The sequence below is a fragment of the Petaurus breviceps genome, unplaced genomic scaffold, assembly GCF_028583685.1.
Source record: "Petaurus breviceps papuanus isolate PSGF00001 unplaced genomic scaffold, PetGlider_PUasm1.0 90822, whole genome shotgun sequence".
Lineage (NCBI taxonomy): Eukaryota > Metazoa > Chordata > Mammalia > Diprotodontia > Petauridae > Petaurus > Petaurus breviceps.
The window spans coordinates 3,585,692-3,600,888 of record NW_027187351.1 but is presented as its reverse complement, the minus strand read 5'-3'; the positions used below and the strand labels follow the sequence as shown (position 1 = coordinate 3,600,888).

The 15,197-nt window shown below is 37.8% G+C and overlaps 1 protein-coding gene across 1 annotated transcript in view; it reads left to right on the top strand.

Annotated features, from left to right (window-relative positions):
- Positions 1-15,197, top strand: part of PKHD1 (PKHD1 ciliary IPT domain containing fibrocystin/polyductin) — a 669,991-nt gene that overhangs the window by 125,822 nt on the left and 528,972 nt on the right. The window contains exons 32-33 of the mRNA XM_069070581.1: positions 3,669-5,276; positions 6,942-7,085. Coding sequence (XP_068926682.1) covers positions 3,669-5,276; positions 6,942-7,085 — 1,752 coding nt within the window. The remainder of the gene's footprint in view (positions 1-3,668; positions 5,277-6,941; positions 7,086-15,197) is intronic.

The following is a 15,197-nucleotide window of genomic DNA, read 5'->3' as shown; positions in this document are numbered from 1 at the left end:
GCCTATTGATTGATTGCTTGTAGACAATCAAGTTAATGAGCAAAATAAACTCAAGGAATTTTATAAAAGGGAAGTTCTTGGGTTTCTTTTTCCTTAATAAAAAAAAAAGTGGAATTATCTAATGTCTAAGTCAATGTCTAATGTCTAAGCACTTTTCCTTAATAAAAAAAGTGGAATTATCTAATGTCTAAGCTTCTTCTTTTTTTTTTTTAAGCAATCAGGGTTAAGTAACTTGCTCAAGGTTACACAGCCAGTTATTTCTGGGTGTGGTGCTGAGTGTCTGAGCCCGGGATTTGATCTCCAGGTCGTCCCAACACTGGAGCCGGTGCTCTTGCTCACTGAGCCACCTGGCCACCCCTTAATGTCTAAGCTTCTTGAAGGGATATTAGGAAGCACTCAGGAAGGATTCCATTTAGGCAGAGAAAGCACATGTAACCCACAAAGGAGCAAGGGGACCCTTCCATGCCTAGATCATATATTTAGAGTTGGAAAGGATATTATTGGATGTCTAGTTCCCTCATCTAATGGCTGAGAAAACTGAGGTCCAGAGGAGACAAAAGTGACTTGCCCAAAACTATAGCCAGGAATTGAATCCAAGTCCCAGAGATCCAAATTCAGCATTCTTTCTCCTAAACCACATCGTGCCTCTATTATTCTCTCAGGATATGGACACATAACCTAGAAGTATAAGGAAGAAGACAGGAAAGTTATACAAATGAGCATGTTTTTGAACCTACTTGCTTTTCTTTTCTTTTCTTTTCTTTTCTTTTTTAGCAATTGGGATTAAGTAACTTACTCAAGGTTACGTGGCCAGTTATTTCTGGGTGTAGTGCTAAGTATCAGAGCCCGGATTCGATCCCAGGTCATCCCGACTCTGGGGCCGTAGCTCATACTCGCTGTGCTACCTGGCAAACCTACTTGCTTTTCAACAAGAATACAGAAAGCTATATGCCTCTGAGAATTCACTGCACATTAAAAATAGTAGTAATAATAACAGATAACATTTTTGTGGAATATTAAGCTTTAAGCACTTTAATATGTTTGTATGTTATTTGATCCTCACAACAACTTTGTGAAGGAGGTGCTTTTTTCTCCCATTATCCCAGTTTTAACAATGAGGAAAATGAGGCTCACAGACAGTTGGGGGAATTTCTCAGGATTACACACTAGTAAGTGTATGAGGCAGAATTCAAACTCAGATCTTCCTGACTTGCCTAGGGTCACATATTAGTAAGTGTCTGAGGCAGGATTCAAATTCAGGTCTTCCTGATTTGCTCAGAGTCATACACTTGCAAGTTTCTGAGGAAGGATTTGAACTCAGGTCCTCTAGACTTCCTTAAGGACAGCTAAGTGGTGCAGTGGAGATAGTGTTGGGTTTGAAGTCAGGAAGACTCATCTTCCTGAGTTCAAATCTGTCCTCAGACACTTCTTAACTGTATGACCCTGGGCAAATCTCTTAATCCCATTTGCCTCAATTTCCTTATCTGTAAAATGAGCTGGAGAAGAAGTGTCAAACCTCCAGTGTTTTTGCCAACAAAACCCCAAATGGAGTCACGAAGAGTTGGACATGATTGAAATGATGGAACAATTTCCTGACCCCAAGTCCAACATTCCATCCATTGTGCCACTATTAGCTACAATGAGACCTTATTCTTTGTCAATTGGGAAACGCTATTATAAAGCATTTCACTGTACTATTGGGTCAAATAGGATCATCAATATACAGTTGAAAGGGACCTCAGAGGTCATTTAGTCCAACCCCCTTCATTTTATAGATAAGGAAACTGGAGCATAGAGAGTTTAAGTGACTGGCTAAGCTCACACAAGTAATAAGGATAGGATTTGAATCCAGTACCTCTAATTTTAGAGCCAGGGCTCTTTCCTCTGTATCACACCACCTTCTTATACTCTTATTCTAATCTTCCTCATGCATACAGTGATTTATAGAGAATTTTCTTGTTTTAACTCAGCCTCTGAGATAACTGTGATATCTCTTGACAACAATATAATGAGATTTGACTACTCCTCTAATTATGTTTTGGTCTGTGAAGAGTAGAGTGTGGGAGCATGGCAGAAAGGACATGTGTTGTGTAAGATATATTTTGTGTGATTGTATATATAGGGCTTTGAATTAAAAAAAAGAAAGGAGAAAACCAAATTACTAGTATCAAAAATGAAAGGGATGAATTCGCCAGCAATGAAGAGGAAATTAAATCAATAATTATAAACTATTTTGCCCAACTATATGCCAATAAATTTGACAATCTTAGTAAAATGGATGAATATTTATGAAAATATAAATTGCGCAGATTAACAAAAGAGGAATTAAAATCCCTAAATAACCCATCTCAGAAAAAGAAATTGAAAAAGTCATCAATGAACTCCCTAGGAAAAAATCCCCAGGGCCAGATGGATTCAAAAGTGAATTCTATCAAACATTCAAAGAACAATTCATTCCAATACTATATAGACTATTTGGGAAAATATGTGAAGGAGTTCTACCAAATTCTTTTTATGATGTAAATATGGTACTGATACCTAACTGGGAAGAGTAAAAACAAAGAAAATTACAGACCAATTTCCCTAATAAATATGGATGCAAAAATTTTAAATAAAATATTAGGTAAAAGATTTCAGCAACTTATCACAAGAATAATACACTTTGATCAGGTAGGATTTATGCCAGGAATACAGGGCTGGTTGAATATTAGGAAAACTTTCAGCATAATTGATCATATCAACAGCAAAAGTAACAGAAACAATGATTATCTCAATAGATGCAGAAAAAATTTTTGACAAAATACAACACCCATTCCTATTAAAAACACTAGAGAGCTCATATATACATACATACACATATATATATGTATATATATATATATACATATATATATATATATGGCTTCCATTACGTATTTGTCACATCAACAAACTAAGTTATTAAGCATTTGTTAAATGCTTACTGACAGGTACCACATTCCATGCTGGAAATACAACTACAAACAAAACAAACAAAAACCCCAAACAGAAGGATAGTCCCTGCCCTCTAGGAGGTTACATTCTAAAGGGGGAAGACTGCTTATACTACGGAGCTAAGAAGGTAAAAGGGGGAGAGTGAAGTTTGGAGACTCAGGGGCAGAGCTGGAAGAGGAGTCAAGGAGTGAGCATGTCTGGCCTGGGGAAAGCCACATGTTTTTACAAATAGATGAGAATGATTTGTAATTCCAATATCTGCTGTATGGAAGTGGATGTTTCTGAAGTGTGTAAAAATATGTACCCAAGAAATTTAGCCTCCTAAATATTTTGAGGCAACCTGGAACATTAGCTGGAGGATGTGTTTAGAGGCAAGAAACCTTAGGTTCAAATTTTGCCTCTGACACTCACTAGCTGTGTGACCCTGGGGCACATTGAGACAGGCAACTGTTAGATGAGAAGGTACATATGAGCTGATGAGCTGTGTCAGTGGAGAGAGTTTCTACGCTAAGAGATCCAATCACAGGTTTGCCCCCAAAATACTTTTAACCTGAAGTACAATTTAATGACTTTTTACTATACTTAATAAAATTTTTGCCCTGTTTTATTAGTTTGGTGACCTAGGCACTGCTTTCGATTGCCCGGTTCCCAATATCTGTTGTTTCTAACTTGATTTTCAATATCCATTCTTTTAGGTGGAACCACCCTTACTATCTCTGGGATTGGCTTCAGCAAGGATCCATCTCTAGTTTCAGTATCAGTGGGCAACCAGACCTGTAGCATTGTGAACTCAACTGAAGAGACCATCTGGTGTGAGACATCATCAGCCCCTCACTTGCCTGATATGGAGCCTCAAGCTATCATGGTTCCCATAGAAATCTCAATTGGCAATGTCTGTGCCCCCCACGAGCCCTCATTTGAATTGGGAAAGAAGGACTTTACCTTTATGTACCATGAAGCTTTAACTCCTTTTGTGACTGCCATTCAAGGACAAATCAGAGGTGAAATTCTGGAGCTACGAGTGGAAGGAAATAACATATCTAAATCAATTGTCCTTCTGGGGGACACAAAATGTGACCTTGAGCTACAATCCTTCAGTTTCAATAAAACTCAATATTTCTGTTCTTTACTGTTAGCAAATGTGGAGGCTGGAATTTATCCCATCCAGGTTTTCCAGAAGGATGTGGGATTTGCAAATATGTCTGCTGTGCCCCACAGTTTCACAGTGTCCCCCCAGATTACTGACATCTTTCCCACCTATGGATCAGTGTGTGGAGGGACATTGCTTACTATAATGGGTCTGGCTTTCAAATCCAGAATGAATTTAGTTCAGGTTGACCTCTCTGGAATTCATACTTGTGCCATTTGGAACTGGGATGACCAGGTGATGCTCTGCCAGGTTAGCCTCATGGGGCACCTCCCTAAAGCATCACTTGCCCTGAATGTCACAATCACTGCTAATGGGATAAGCAGTGAGTGCCAAGGAAACTGTACATTCTATCTACAGGAGGAGGTGACTCCCATTATGGACACATTGACTACCAGTGTCAGTGGAACTTTGACCACCATGTTGATTGGTGGTCAGAAGTTAGCCACAGATACTGATGAGTTGGTGGTTTTGGTTGATGACCATTTTTCTTGTGATATAACCTTCTGTAATGAAACTCAGGTGGAATGTCAACTGACAGGCTTGGACCCTGGTCTACATCACTTCTCTCTTCTGAATAAGAGAAGTGGCTTTGCTTGCCTACGCACCATACCTCCATATTTCACTGTCACTCCTCGGGTGCTTGGGTATCACCCTCAGAATTTCAGTGTCAATGGTGGAGGCCTCTTGATCATAGAAGGCACAACACTGAGAGGAAAGAACACAACTTCAGTCTTGGTAGGGCACCAACCTTGCCTCACTGCAAATATTAGCTATGTGCTCATCCAGTGTATTGTTCCCCCAGGCAATGGGACAGTTGTCCTGGAAATAGAAGTAGATGGGAACTTATACGACGTGGGGATGATTGGTTACAGTGATGCCTTCACCCCAGCATTACTTTTCATTCTTCAAACTGATGGCTTGAGTATCACCTTCATGGTGGACCGTACCACTGGTGCTAAGAACATGCAGATCTTTATTGGGGCATCACCATGTGTAGGCATCTTGGGTAACCACACAGTTTTACAATGCACAGTTTCTCAGCTTCCTGCTGGGCAATATCAAGTCCAAGGTCATGACCGTCTCAGAGGTTGGGCTTCATCGACATTGGTGTTCACCTCTACAATTACCATTACATCAATCTACAGTAACTTTGGTAAGTCAAATAATAACATAAAACTCTTTATCTCTGTGAGTGGATTAACCATGATAGCAGAGGTTAAATGATCTCTATGTGTAGCTTCCAAAGGGTAGAAAATTAACACCAATCTGAAAGATGAGAGGAGAGGGAGATGGGAAGATTGAAAAGTGATTGGGTTTGTTATTTCCCCAATTTCTTCCCGAGAGTTCTCTTTGTGATGTTGAATTTATGACTATCTTTGATTGGTTTTTTATAGAAGGGACTGCATTTTTAGAGTGCATGCTCTATAAACATGTGATTGTATTTTAATTTCCCAAATTAATCTGATTTAATTTCTTAAAAAAAAACACAAAGTACTGTAATTTACAGGAACTCATTACTTTATTATTTAAATAGACTATGATAACTTGTACCCATTTTTTCCCCTCAGGAGCATATAATATGCATGACTGTATTATGTATACATTAAATATAATAATGTTCTCATTATATAATATTTATTTCAATCTCACGATATGGAGGGAGATGAGATTCTCCTGGAAACCAAATTGCCATAGTTCCTATGCTGTTGGATGTACATTCTCCTTCATGTCAGTTTACTTATTCTGAAATACTCTCTTCATTTCTTTGCCATATTGGTTTTTTGTTCTTCTATTCTCTCGTGGTTTAAAAGATGCTTAAGATATTTAACTTAAACAGGATACAAAGGCTTTAAAAAATGATTGAGAGGAAAGAGTATAGCTGTAGCTAAAGAAGAGAATTATAATACTTTAAAGCCTGAACTGAGCCATTTCATATACATACAACTTTGCAGCATGGAATGTTGCCAATTCCAGTCCCAGTTTTGCTTCTGATTAACTGTAGCTTAACCTCTTTAGGTCTTAGGTTCCTTATTTGTCAAATGAAGGACTTAATACTCTTTTAGGTCCTTTGTAGTTCCAATATTCTTTGATTTTGTATTGGCAGAATTGTCGTAATTTTTTTTTCAGTCATGTTAGACCCTTTGTGACCCCATTTGGCTTTTTTTTTGTAGAGATACTAGAGTGGTTTGCAATTTCTTTCTCTGACTCATTTTACACATAAGGAAACTGAGGCAAACAAGGTTAAGTGACTTGCCCAGGATCACATAGCTAGTAAGTGTCTAAGGCCAGATTCAAACTCAGGAAGGTGAGTCTTCCTGACTCCAGGCCTGGTACTCTATCCACTTCTCGTGGTTTGCTATTTCCTTCTGCAGTATATTAAGGCAAACCAAGGTTAGGTGACTTGTCCAGGGTCACCCAGTTGGTAAGCATCTGAAGCCAAATTTGAACTCAGGCCTTTGTTATTCTAGGTCTAGCACTCTATCCACTTAGCCATCCAGCTGTAGAATAGGAGATATAAAATGGAATTTTCTGTCACCCACATTGTGGAATAACAAGAAAAATACTGGATGTAGGATCTGAGAACCTGAGTTTGAATCCTAGCTATGTTACTCATTAGTGTGTGATCTTAGGCAAGACAATTGGCCTGTCTGGGAGCCTAGAATGAATGAGTTGCTGTGGGTTCCTCAGTGAGGCTATTGGAAGAAAGTTATGTATTCAGAAAGCAATGGTTTGGGTCTTGACTTATAAAAGGAAAAAGAAATGTGATCACATGATTGTAGCCTTGGCTGTTGACTAAGCGTAATTCTTCTCTTTAAAGGCTGTCTGGGTGGAAGACTGCTGCATGTTCATGGAGGTGGATTTTCTCCAGGGAACATTTCTGCTGCCGTCTGTGGCGTCCCCTGCCAAATCTTAGACAATGCTACGGTGACCACCTTCAGCTGCCTGGTGCTGCCACTGGATGGTCAGTTAAAACGAAAATTTCAATATATGTTGTACTGGGATTATTGAGGATCAATGTAGTAGAGTTAAAAGAGACTTTCCCCACCCCTCTCACCCCCAGCAGAGTAGTGTGAAATCAAAGTGAAAGAAAATACTTGATATTTAACACTAAGCTTTAAAAGGGAGCTTTTCTATCATTGTCACGTATCTCAGTGCAAAAACTAAGCTGCTATAAAGAGGACATGTGGTATTTTAGGGGGGATTTAAGGAGGTTGAAATCTTCATGCCTAGGGCTGTCTAATAAATAGGTCATTCCCTTGCCTCCCCCCCCCCCAAATCCTTTACCTGCAGTCAAAAGACATGAAGACAAGTTCCAGGAATCAAGAACTATGTATATCACCATGGGCATAATATTTTACTTCTCTGAGCCTCAGTTTCCTCATCTATAAAATGGGGGTGAACTAGATACTCTTTGAAGGCCCTTCCTACTCAGGAGTTGTGTGATTCTATTTCATTTAGTAAAGGTTTCTACTTTTGTTGTTGTTAGCAATTTAGGGAAAGACCATTTAACTGCTCTGAAATTCAGTTTTTATTTTTGAAAATTGTCATTCAAATACAGAGTAACCCATTTACTATTGGCTCTCTGGAAATTGTGGAGTTCATAGGACAACTTAAAAACAACCAGCCAGTCACTATTCAGACCCTGTTTGCTTGACTGTAGTTTAATGAAAGAATGTTCTGGGCTTTATGGATTGTCTTTGGATGGAAAGCTACCACAGGAGATCCCATCACTTTTCCTAGTGCCGCTCTGCCATTAGAGTGAACCTGATGGCTGCTGATGTCTGCTGTCTGCCGCTGCCTTAGTGCAATACAGGATGCTGCCAAGCCAGCAATAACAGTTCCTGACTATTGGCTGTCCTTGCTTGATCACATCCCTGATCCTTGTAATTAAAACAGCAGTTACCTTTGCCAGCAAACATTACCTTGTGATTCGGTAATTACCAGGCAATTAACAGACTTCATCTTTAGGGATGCATCATCTCTGTTACCTTTATCTGTGCAACAGGCTTTGGATAACTCCTCCTTTTGGTGGGGAAAAATATAGCTTTGCTATTCATTGGGATGGCTGGCAAATTGCATAGTAATTACACATTGTGCTTCTAGGAAAGTCCAGACCTAATTACTGCCTAAACTGCAGGACGAGCTTAGCCAGAAGATTATCTTGTTTGCATAATCACAGATCAAGGAGTTATCTAGGCATTTAACAACAAAGTTTACCAGATCTCCTTTCTATGGAGGTCTTTTAGCAGCCAAGTCCTACTGTGACATGTAGTTGCAATGGGAATATTAGATTCACCAAACGATGCAGGTGAGATTTCAGTTCAGCAGATTCAGATTTTTGATGGGGGTCAGAGACAGACAGAAAGGAGCAGAGTGGGAAGGGAAGAAAAGGAGAGGAAGCAGGAGAGCCTGGCATGGGGAAAAGTGGCAGAGAAGAAGAGGAAAGAAAGGGAATGAGAGAGAGAGAAGGTAAGGGAGGGATAGACAGAGAGAAAGGGAAGAACAGAGAGAAAGAAAGTGAGAAAGAGAACGGTAAAGAAGAGAGAGAAAAGGAAAGGGAGAGATGAGATAAGGAGAAGGGAGATATTAGGGAGAGAGTGGGAGGAAGACAAAGATAGGGAAGGAGAGAGGGAAAGGAAAGAGAGAAGGAATAGGGTAGGAGGAGGGGAGAGGAAGGATGGGGGAGAGAGGAAAAGAGGAAAGATTAGGGAGAGGAGAGTGAAGCAGAAGAGGAGAGAAATGGGGAGAGGAAGAAAAAGAGGAGAGTCTATAGTAAAAAAGAGTTTTTACTGTACTAGTTTAGAAAAAAATATAATATTTTTTGATTAAGTCTTTTGAAATGATGAGGTAGGTTCCTAATGCTATTGAATATACAAGAAAAACTTAAGTTCAGAAAGGCTGATTGATTCACCTATGATTCTGCAATGAGCCATTTGGGGATCCAAGCAATGAAGACATGTCTAACAAAAAAATGCTATTTCCATAGGGCTTTATTCTTAGCAAAGTGTTTACCTAAAAATATAAAACAAAATAAAATTCTATGAGGTAGATAGAAAAGATATTGTTTTCTCATTTTACAGATGAGGAAACAGAGAGTTTAAATAAATGGTCTGCCCAAACTCCCAACAGGTAGTCATTACCAGAGCTCAACTGAAATCTTTTGGACCAGTCTTTTCCACTACACTCTTTGGGGGCCTAAACCATGGCTTATAACTATACCCTCCATTTTAGGAAAAGGGAGGAGAGGGGGAATTTTTATTATGTAGTGCTTAAAGTGAATAAACAACAATAAAATGAAAGAATTACTGCATTTCAGAGTCAGGGCCTCAAAGGATTTTGTTCAATCACTTGTTGTTGAGTAGTTTTTCACTCGGGTCCAACTCTTCATTATCCCATTTAGGGTTTGGCAAAGATCCTGAGTAGTTTGCATTTTCTTCTTCATCTCATTTCACGATGAGGACCAGAGACAAATAGGGTTAAATGACTTGCCCAGGGTCACACAGCTAGTAAGTGTCTGAGGCTGGATTTGAGGTCAGGTCTTCCTGACTCCAGGCGGAGCACACTATTTCCTGCACCATCTAGCGGCCCTGTTCAATCACTACTTGAACAGTAATCTTCCCCGCAACTTCTCTAATGAGTGATCATCTACTTTAAAAGAATTCTTGTGATGGGAAACTTGGTGCTGACCTGCCCATTTTCCCCTTTTGATAACTAATTGTTAGGAAGAGTTTTGTTACAAAATCAGTTGTCAATGTTCAGTTTTCACCTATTGCTTCTGATTCTGACTACTGCATCCATAATAGAACAAGGCTAATTTTTCTTCCACATGTAAAATACTTGAATAGAGCTTTCTTGTGTCCTAACTCTGTTTTTCTCCTAAACATCCCCACATCCTTTAGAGGATCCTCATTTGATTTCTAGATCCATAATTATACCCATCATCCTGCTCTCCAGGAGATTAATGTCCTGAAAACTAGGAATCCAGATCTAAATTGATATTCCAGGGGCGGCAAGGTAGCACAGTGAGTAAGAATACCGGCTTCAGTGTCGGGATGACCTGGGGATAGAATCCGGGCTCCGACACTTAGCACCCACCCAGAAACACCTGGCCGTGTAACCTTGAGCAAATTACTTAACCCCAATTGCTTAAAAAAAATAAATTGATATTCCAGATGTGGCCTGATGAAGACAGACCACAGAAGGACTATGGACACTCTTCTTTTGGACACTATATTCCTCTTTTTGCCCTTAAAACTGCATTAACTTCTGTGGTTATTATATGTACTACCGATTCATTGAATTTTCAGAGAACTAAACCCCCTGCCTTTGATATTTTTTCCCTTTAAATTGTTGCATATCCATACCCTTCTCATGCAATTGAATTTTTGAACCCAAGTTTATCACTTTATCTTTTTTCTTTATTAAATTGTATCTTTTTAGAGCCAACCCATCTTTTTAGCCAGCTCTGTCTGGATCATGATTCCATCCTTCAACATGTTAATTAGGTCTCTCATTGTTACCCATAGATGTTATATTTCAAGAGATTTGGAATTAGTTCTTCCCACAAGGTAGTTCTCAGACCAACCACACCTTATCCTGTGCCTTCTGTATCCACGTCCTCTCATGAGTGCTCCAAGGAGGATGCCTATTTCAAACCTTCCTGGTTTTGCTTTGTTTTGTTTGTTTTTAACATTCTGTGGAGCACTGAAGGCTTGCTACTACCATCTTGCTCTCACCATATGACCAATCCACCTCCTTTTCCAATTGCATATTTTCTGGATAACTTTCATGTCATTTTTCCCAGGCAAATAATTTTCAGTAATATGCTGCCCATCATCCCTTCAGTATTTTTTGGAATCACTTAAATTTTTGACATTTTCTCCAGTTCTGGTATTCCATGATTGACATACAAATAGCAGCAGAAGAAGAATATTGGTGTTAAAAAGATGAATTTTTATTTATCTCAGGTAGCAGCTTGGTGTTATTTGAAGGAGTCTTATTTAAAGTCGAAGAATGAAAAGAAAATTGAATTAGGTTTTCCAGACTAGATGAATTGTGGCACCTAAGAAAACTACAATTTCCAGCACTGAAAAAGTTAAGGAAATACTCACATCAGAAATTTGATTTTAGAGCAGAACAAACCTTGATAATCCTTTCCAGAAACTCCAGATGACATTGGTGACAGTTCAAAATCAGTGGAATTAGGCAAAGAAATGGAAATAGCAATCCTTAAAACAGCCACTAGGTGACAGTAAATACACACAGATTATGAAGTAGCCTGGATGTTTAGTCTAAGAAGATAATTTAACTTGGTCTAGAAAAAAAGGAGGGAAAGAAAAAAGTCAACAAATAAGAAAAAGGAAAATAAAGGAGAAAAGCAAGAAGAAAAGAGAAAGAAAAGAAAGAAAATTAAGGGAAAGAAAGGAAGAGAAAGAAGGAAAGAGGAAGAAAAGGAAAGAAGGAAGGGAAGAAATGAGGGGAAACGGAAAGAAAGGATGAAAGCAAAATGAGAGAAAGAAGAAAAGAAAGAAGGGAGAGAGGAAAGAAATAAAAAGGAAAAAGTAGTTCTACAATTTTATGGAAAATGAAGTTATTCAACTTTTGCTATTTCCATTTTTTTACCTAATTCCACTGATTTTGAATTGTCACCAATATTATCTGGAGTTTCTGGAAAGGATTGTCAAGGTTGGTACTGTTCTAAAATAAAAATTCTGATGTGAGCATTTCCTTAATTTTTTCAGTCCTGGAAACTGTAGTTTTCTTAAGTGCTACAATTAACCTAGCCTGGAAAACCTAATTCATTTTTCTTTTCATTCTTCTAGTTTACCTACCCTACTCTTTTAACTTTCTATATAAACTATAAACACATATAAACTATCTAAGGCTGATGAAAATCTGATGTATATTTTTTTAAACATCCCCAGCAAAGGAAGTTCCACAGTTTTCCTTACTAAACTGTACAAGTGTTTAAAGATGATCACTGTTGCAAATATTCTGTTTAATTTGAATCTCTGCTGTTGCACAATTCACTTCATCCAGGATCTGGTGAAGACAAAATATAGTGATATGATGGAAAAATCATTGACTATGCAGTGAAATGATCTGGGTTCAAATTCTGCCTCTGATGATATATCTGTGTGACCTCGGGCAAGTCATTTAATCTTCCTTGATCTTCATTTCCTCATCTGCAAAATGAGGTGGCAGCCCTAGGTCAAGAGTCTGTAATATGGTTATAAAAATATTTTGATAATTGTATTTCAGTATCATTAGTTTCTTTGTCATTGTTTGCATTTTATTTTGTGCATTTTAAAACATTATTCTGAGAAGAGAAACTAAGTTTTCATCAGATTGCCAAAGAGGATCATGATGCAGAAAAGGTTAAGAACCCTTGCACTAGGTGATTTCTTCTAGCTTTATAATTTTGTGGATTCCTGAATACCTTGTATGGGTTCAGAAACAGAACTAAAAGACATCTAAGTCCTACAGCAAAAACAAAATAAAAACAAACACAAAAAAACTTCAACTAGATTTGAGTGGGAATATCTGGATTCAAATCCTTCTTTTGTTTCATACTTACTATGTAACTCTGAACAAGTCACTGAACCTTTCTCCACTCCAGGTTCCTTATATGTAAAATGAATGTGTTGAACTAAATGACCTCCTAAGATCAATGAAAATTCTAAAACTATGATCTGGATTCCTTGTTTCTAGTATACATCCTCCTGGACTTTTTTCAGTTGTATCAGCTAGACTTGAACCTGAATTCAAATCTAGCCTAGATATTTACTAGCCATGTGACCCTGTGGGCAAGTCCCTTAGCTGCTATCTGCTTCAGTTTCCTCATAAAAAGGGTGTAAGGATAGCACTTACTTCCTAGGGTTGTTGTGAGGATCAAATGAGATAATATTGGTAACGTGCTTTGCAAACCTTAAAGTGCTATATAAATGATAGCCATTATTATTAGTGTTAGTATTAGTGTTATGTCAATAAAATGCAGCAGCTTATCATAAGACTGAGTCTATAAAAGTGAAAAAAAGAGGAGAAAATATGTAATTATTTGACTAGTTTAACCTAAGAGAATGACATTATTTGGGAAAAATCCATCAGTGGCATGGACTGTCCATCTATACTGATAACAATTAGATAATTTCTATATCATTTTTAAAAAACTTTGTCCTATGTAGACATAACATTATTGATTTTGCTGATTTTTTTTGTATGACAGAGAAAACAATAAACTCTTGAAGCTATTTGTATTTCCAACCTGTATCAACTCATGGCATAATTACTTATTTCCTTTAGTTTATTGTCTCCTGTGTGAATTTGTGCTTCCTTTTATTTGTCTTAGAACTCCCTCTTTAAGTTCTCAGAAGAAAACACCTTATTCTGGTATGTTTTCAATAATTATGCCTTACATTTGTCTCACTCCCAACTTTTCTTTTTGATATCTTTTGTTTTTATATCAACCTTTATTTCTGATAATATCCCTCCAGCTTCTCTACCTGAAGTCCCTTGTATCAAAGAATAAAAAAAGAAAAAAATGCAGTTAAAGAAACCCAATTAAATACATCAGCCATATCTGGCTGCATTTGAAATACTCTACTCTCTTAGCTACCCATTTTGCAAAGAAAGAAGGGAGGTTCTTTTTCAACTCTTCTTGGGAACCAGACTTAATTATTAAAATTACACAACATCTAGTTTCTGTTGTTATTGTTTTTTCCTTTGACATTAGATTAGTCATTGTGCAAATTGTTTTGCCGTGGTTTGCTTACTTCACCCTGAATCAGTTCATATTTCTTCCCATTTGACTTTCATATTAATCAGTTCTTATGGTACAACAGTTTCTATTACATTCATCTGCCACAATTTGTTTAGCCATTCCCAGTTGATTAGAACTCCTAACTTTTCAAAACACTTTCCCATTTGTGATCTTATTTAATCTTCACAACCCTGTGGGAAGGAAAGGATTATCATTCCCACTTGGTGGATGAAGAAATTAAGATATAGAGAAAGGTTGAAAGGATTAAGGTCAAATAGGTTTTTAGTAGAAGAGCCCAAATTGCTTGCCTCTTAGACCCATGTGTTTCCTATTAGGCCACCCTACCTGTCACTGCTGGCTCTATTACCTACCCTTCAGGTTTTTATAGACTTTGATTTTATAGCCCTTTTCAAACTTTGTTTCTTAACTAAAGAACCCTAATCTTTTTTTAGTGACTTCATATAAAATTGTCTTCATCTCCCTATTATAGTTATCCTAAAGTAATTTTGTCCAACCCTTTAATCATAGAGACAGTATGGTGTGACTGAGGATGGCATGGTGGAATTAAGTCAGCTAAATTTAAATGCCACCTCTGTGGCTACTAGTGAATCAGTCAACTTCTCTGAATCTTATCTTTAAAATATGATTGTCAGTATTGGTAGTAACTACTCACTGAGGTTTGTTTGGAGAATCAAGCAAAATAATGTATGTAAAGTGTTTTGCAAACTGCAAAACACTATAAACATGTCAATTCTTAGTATGGAAAAATAAGATCCTAGAATCTCATAGTTGGAAGAACCTTCAGAGGTCCTCTCTAATTCAGTTTATACTTGGAAAGGAATCTCTTTTATAGGATTCCTTGTTGTTGTTGTTCAGTCATGTCTGAGTCTTTGTGACTCCATTCGAGTGGTTTGCTATTTCCTTCTCTAGCTCATTTTACAGATGAAGAAGCTGAGGCAGAGTTAAGTGACTTGCCCAGGATCACACAGCTAGTGAGTATCAAAGGGCAGATTTGAACTCACAAAGATGAGTCTTCCACATTTTACTCTATCCACTGTGCCACCTAGCTGCCCTTTGATGCCCAGAACTGATCACAAAATTTTATATGTGCTCAGACCAAGGCAAAGTGTAGAGGGACTTCTCTCATTCTGGACAGTATATGCCTCTATTCATTCAGCATCAGATCATATAAGAGTTTTGACTTGCATATTGAGCAGTTGACACAATATTGAATGTCTAGTCCACTAGGACTCCCAGTTGTTGTAGCTCTTCTTCTTCTTCTTCTTCTTCTTCTTCTTCTTCTTCTTCTTCTTC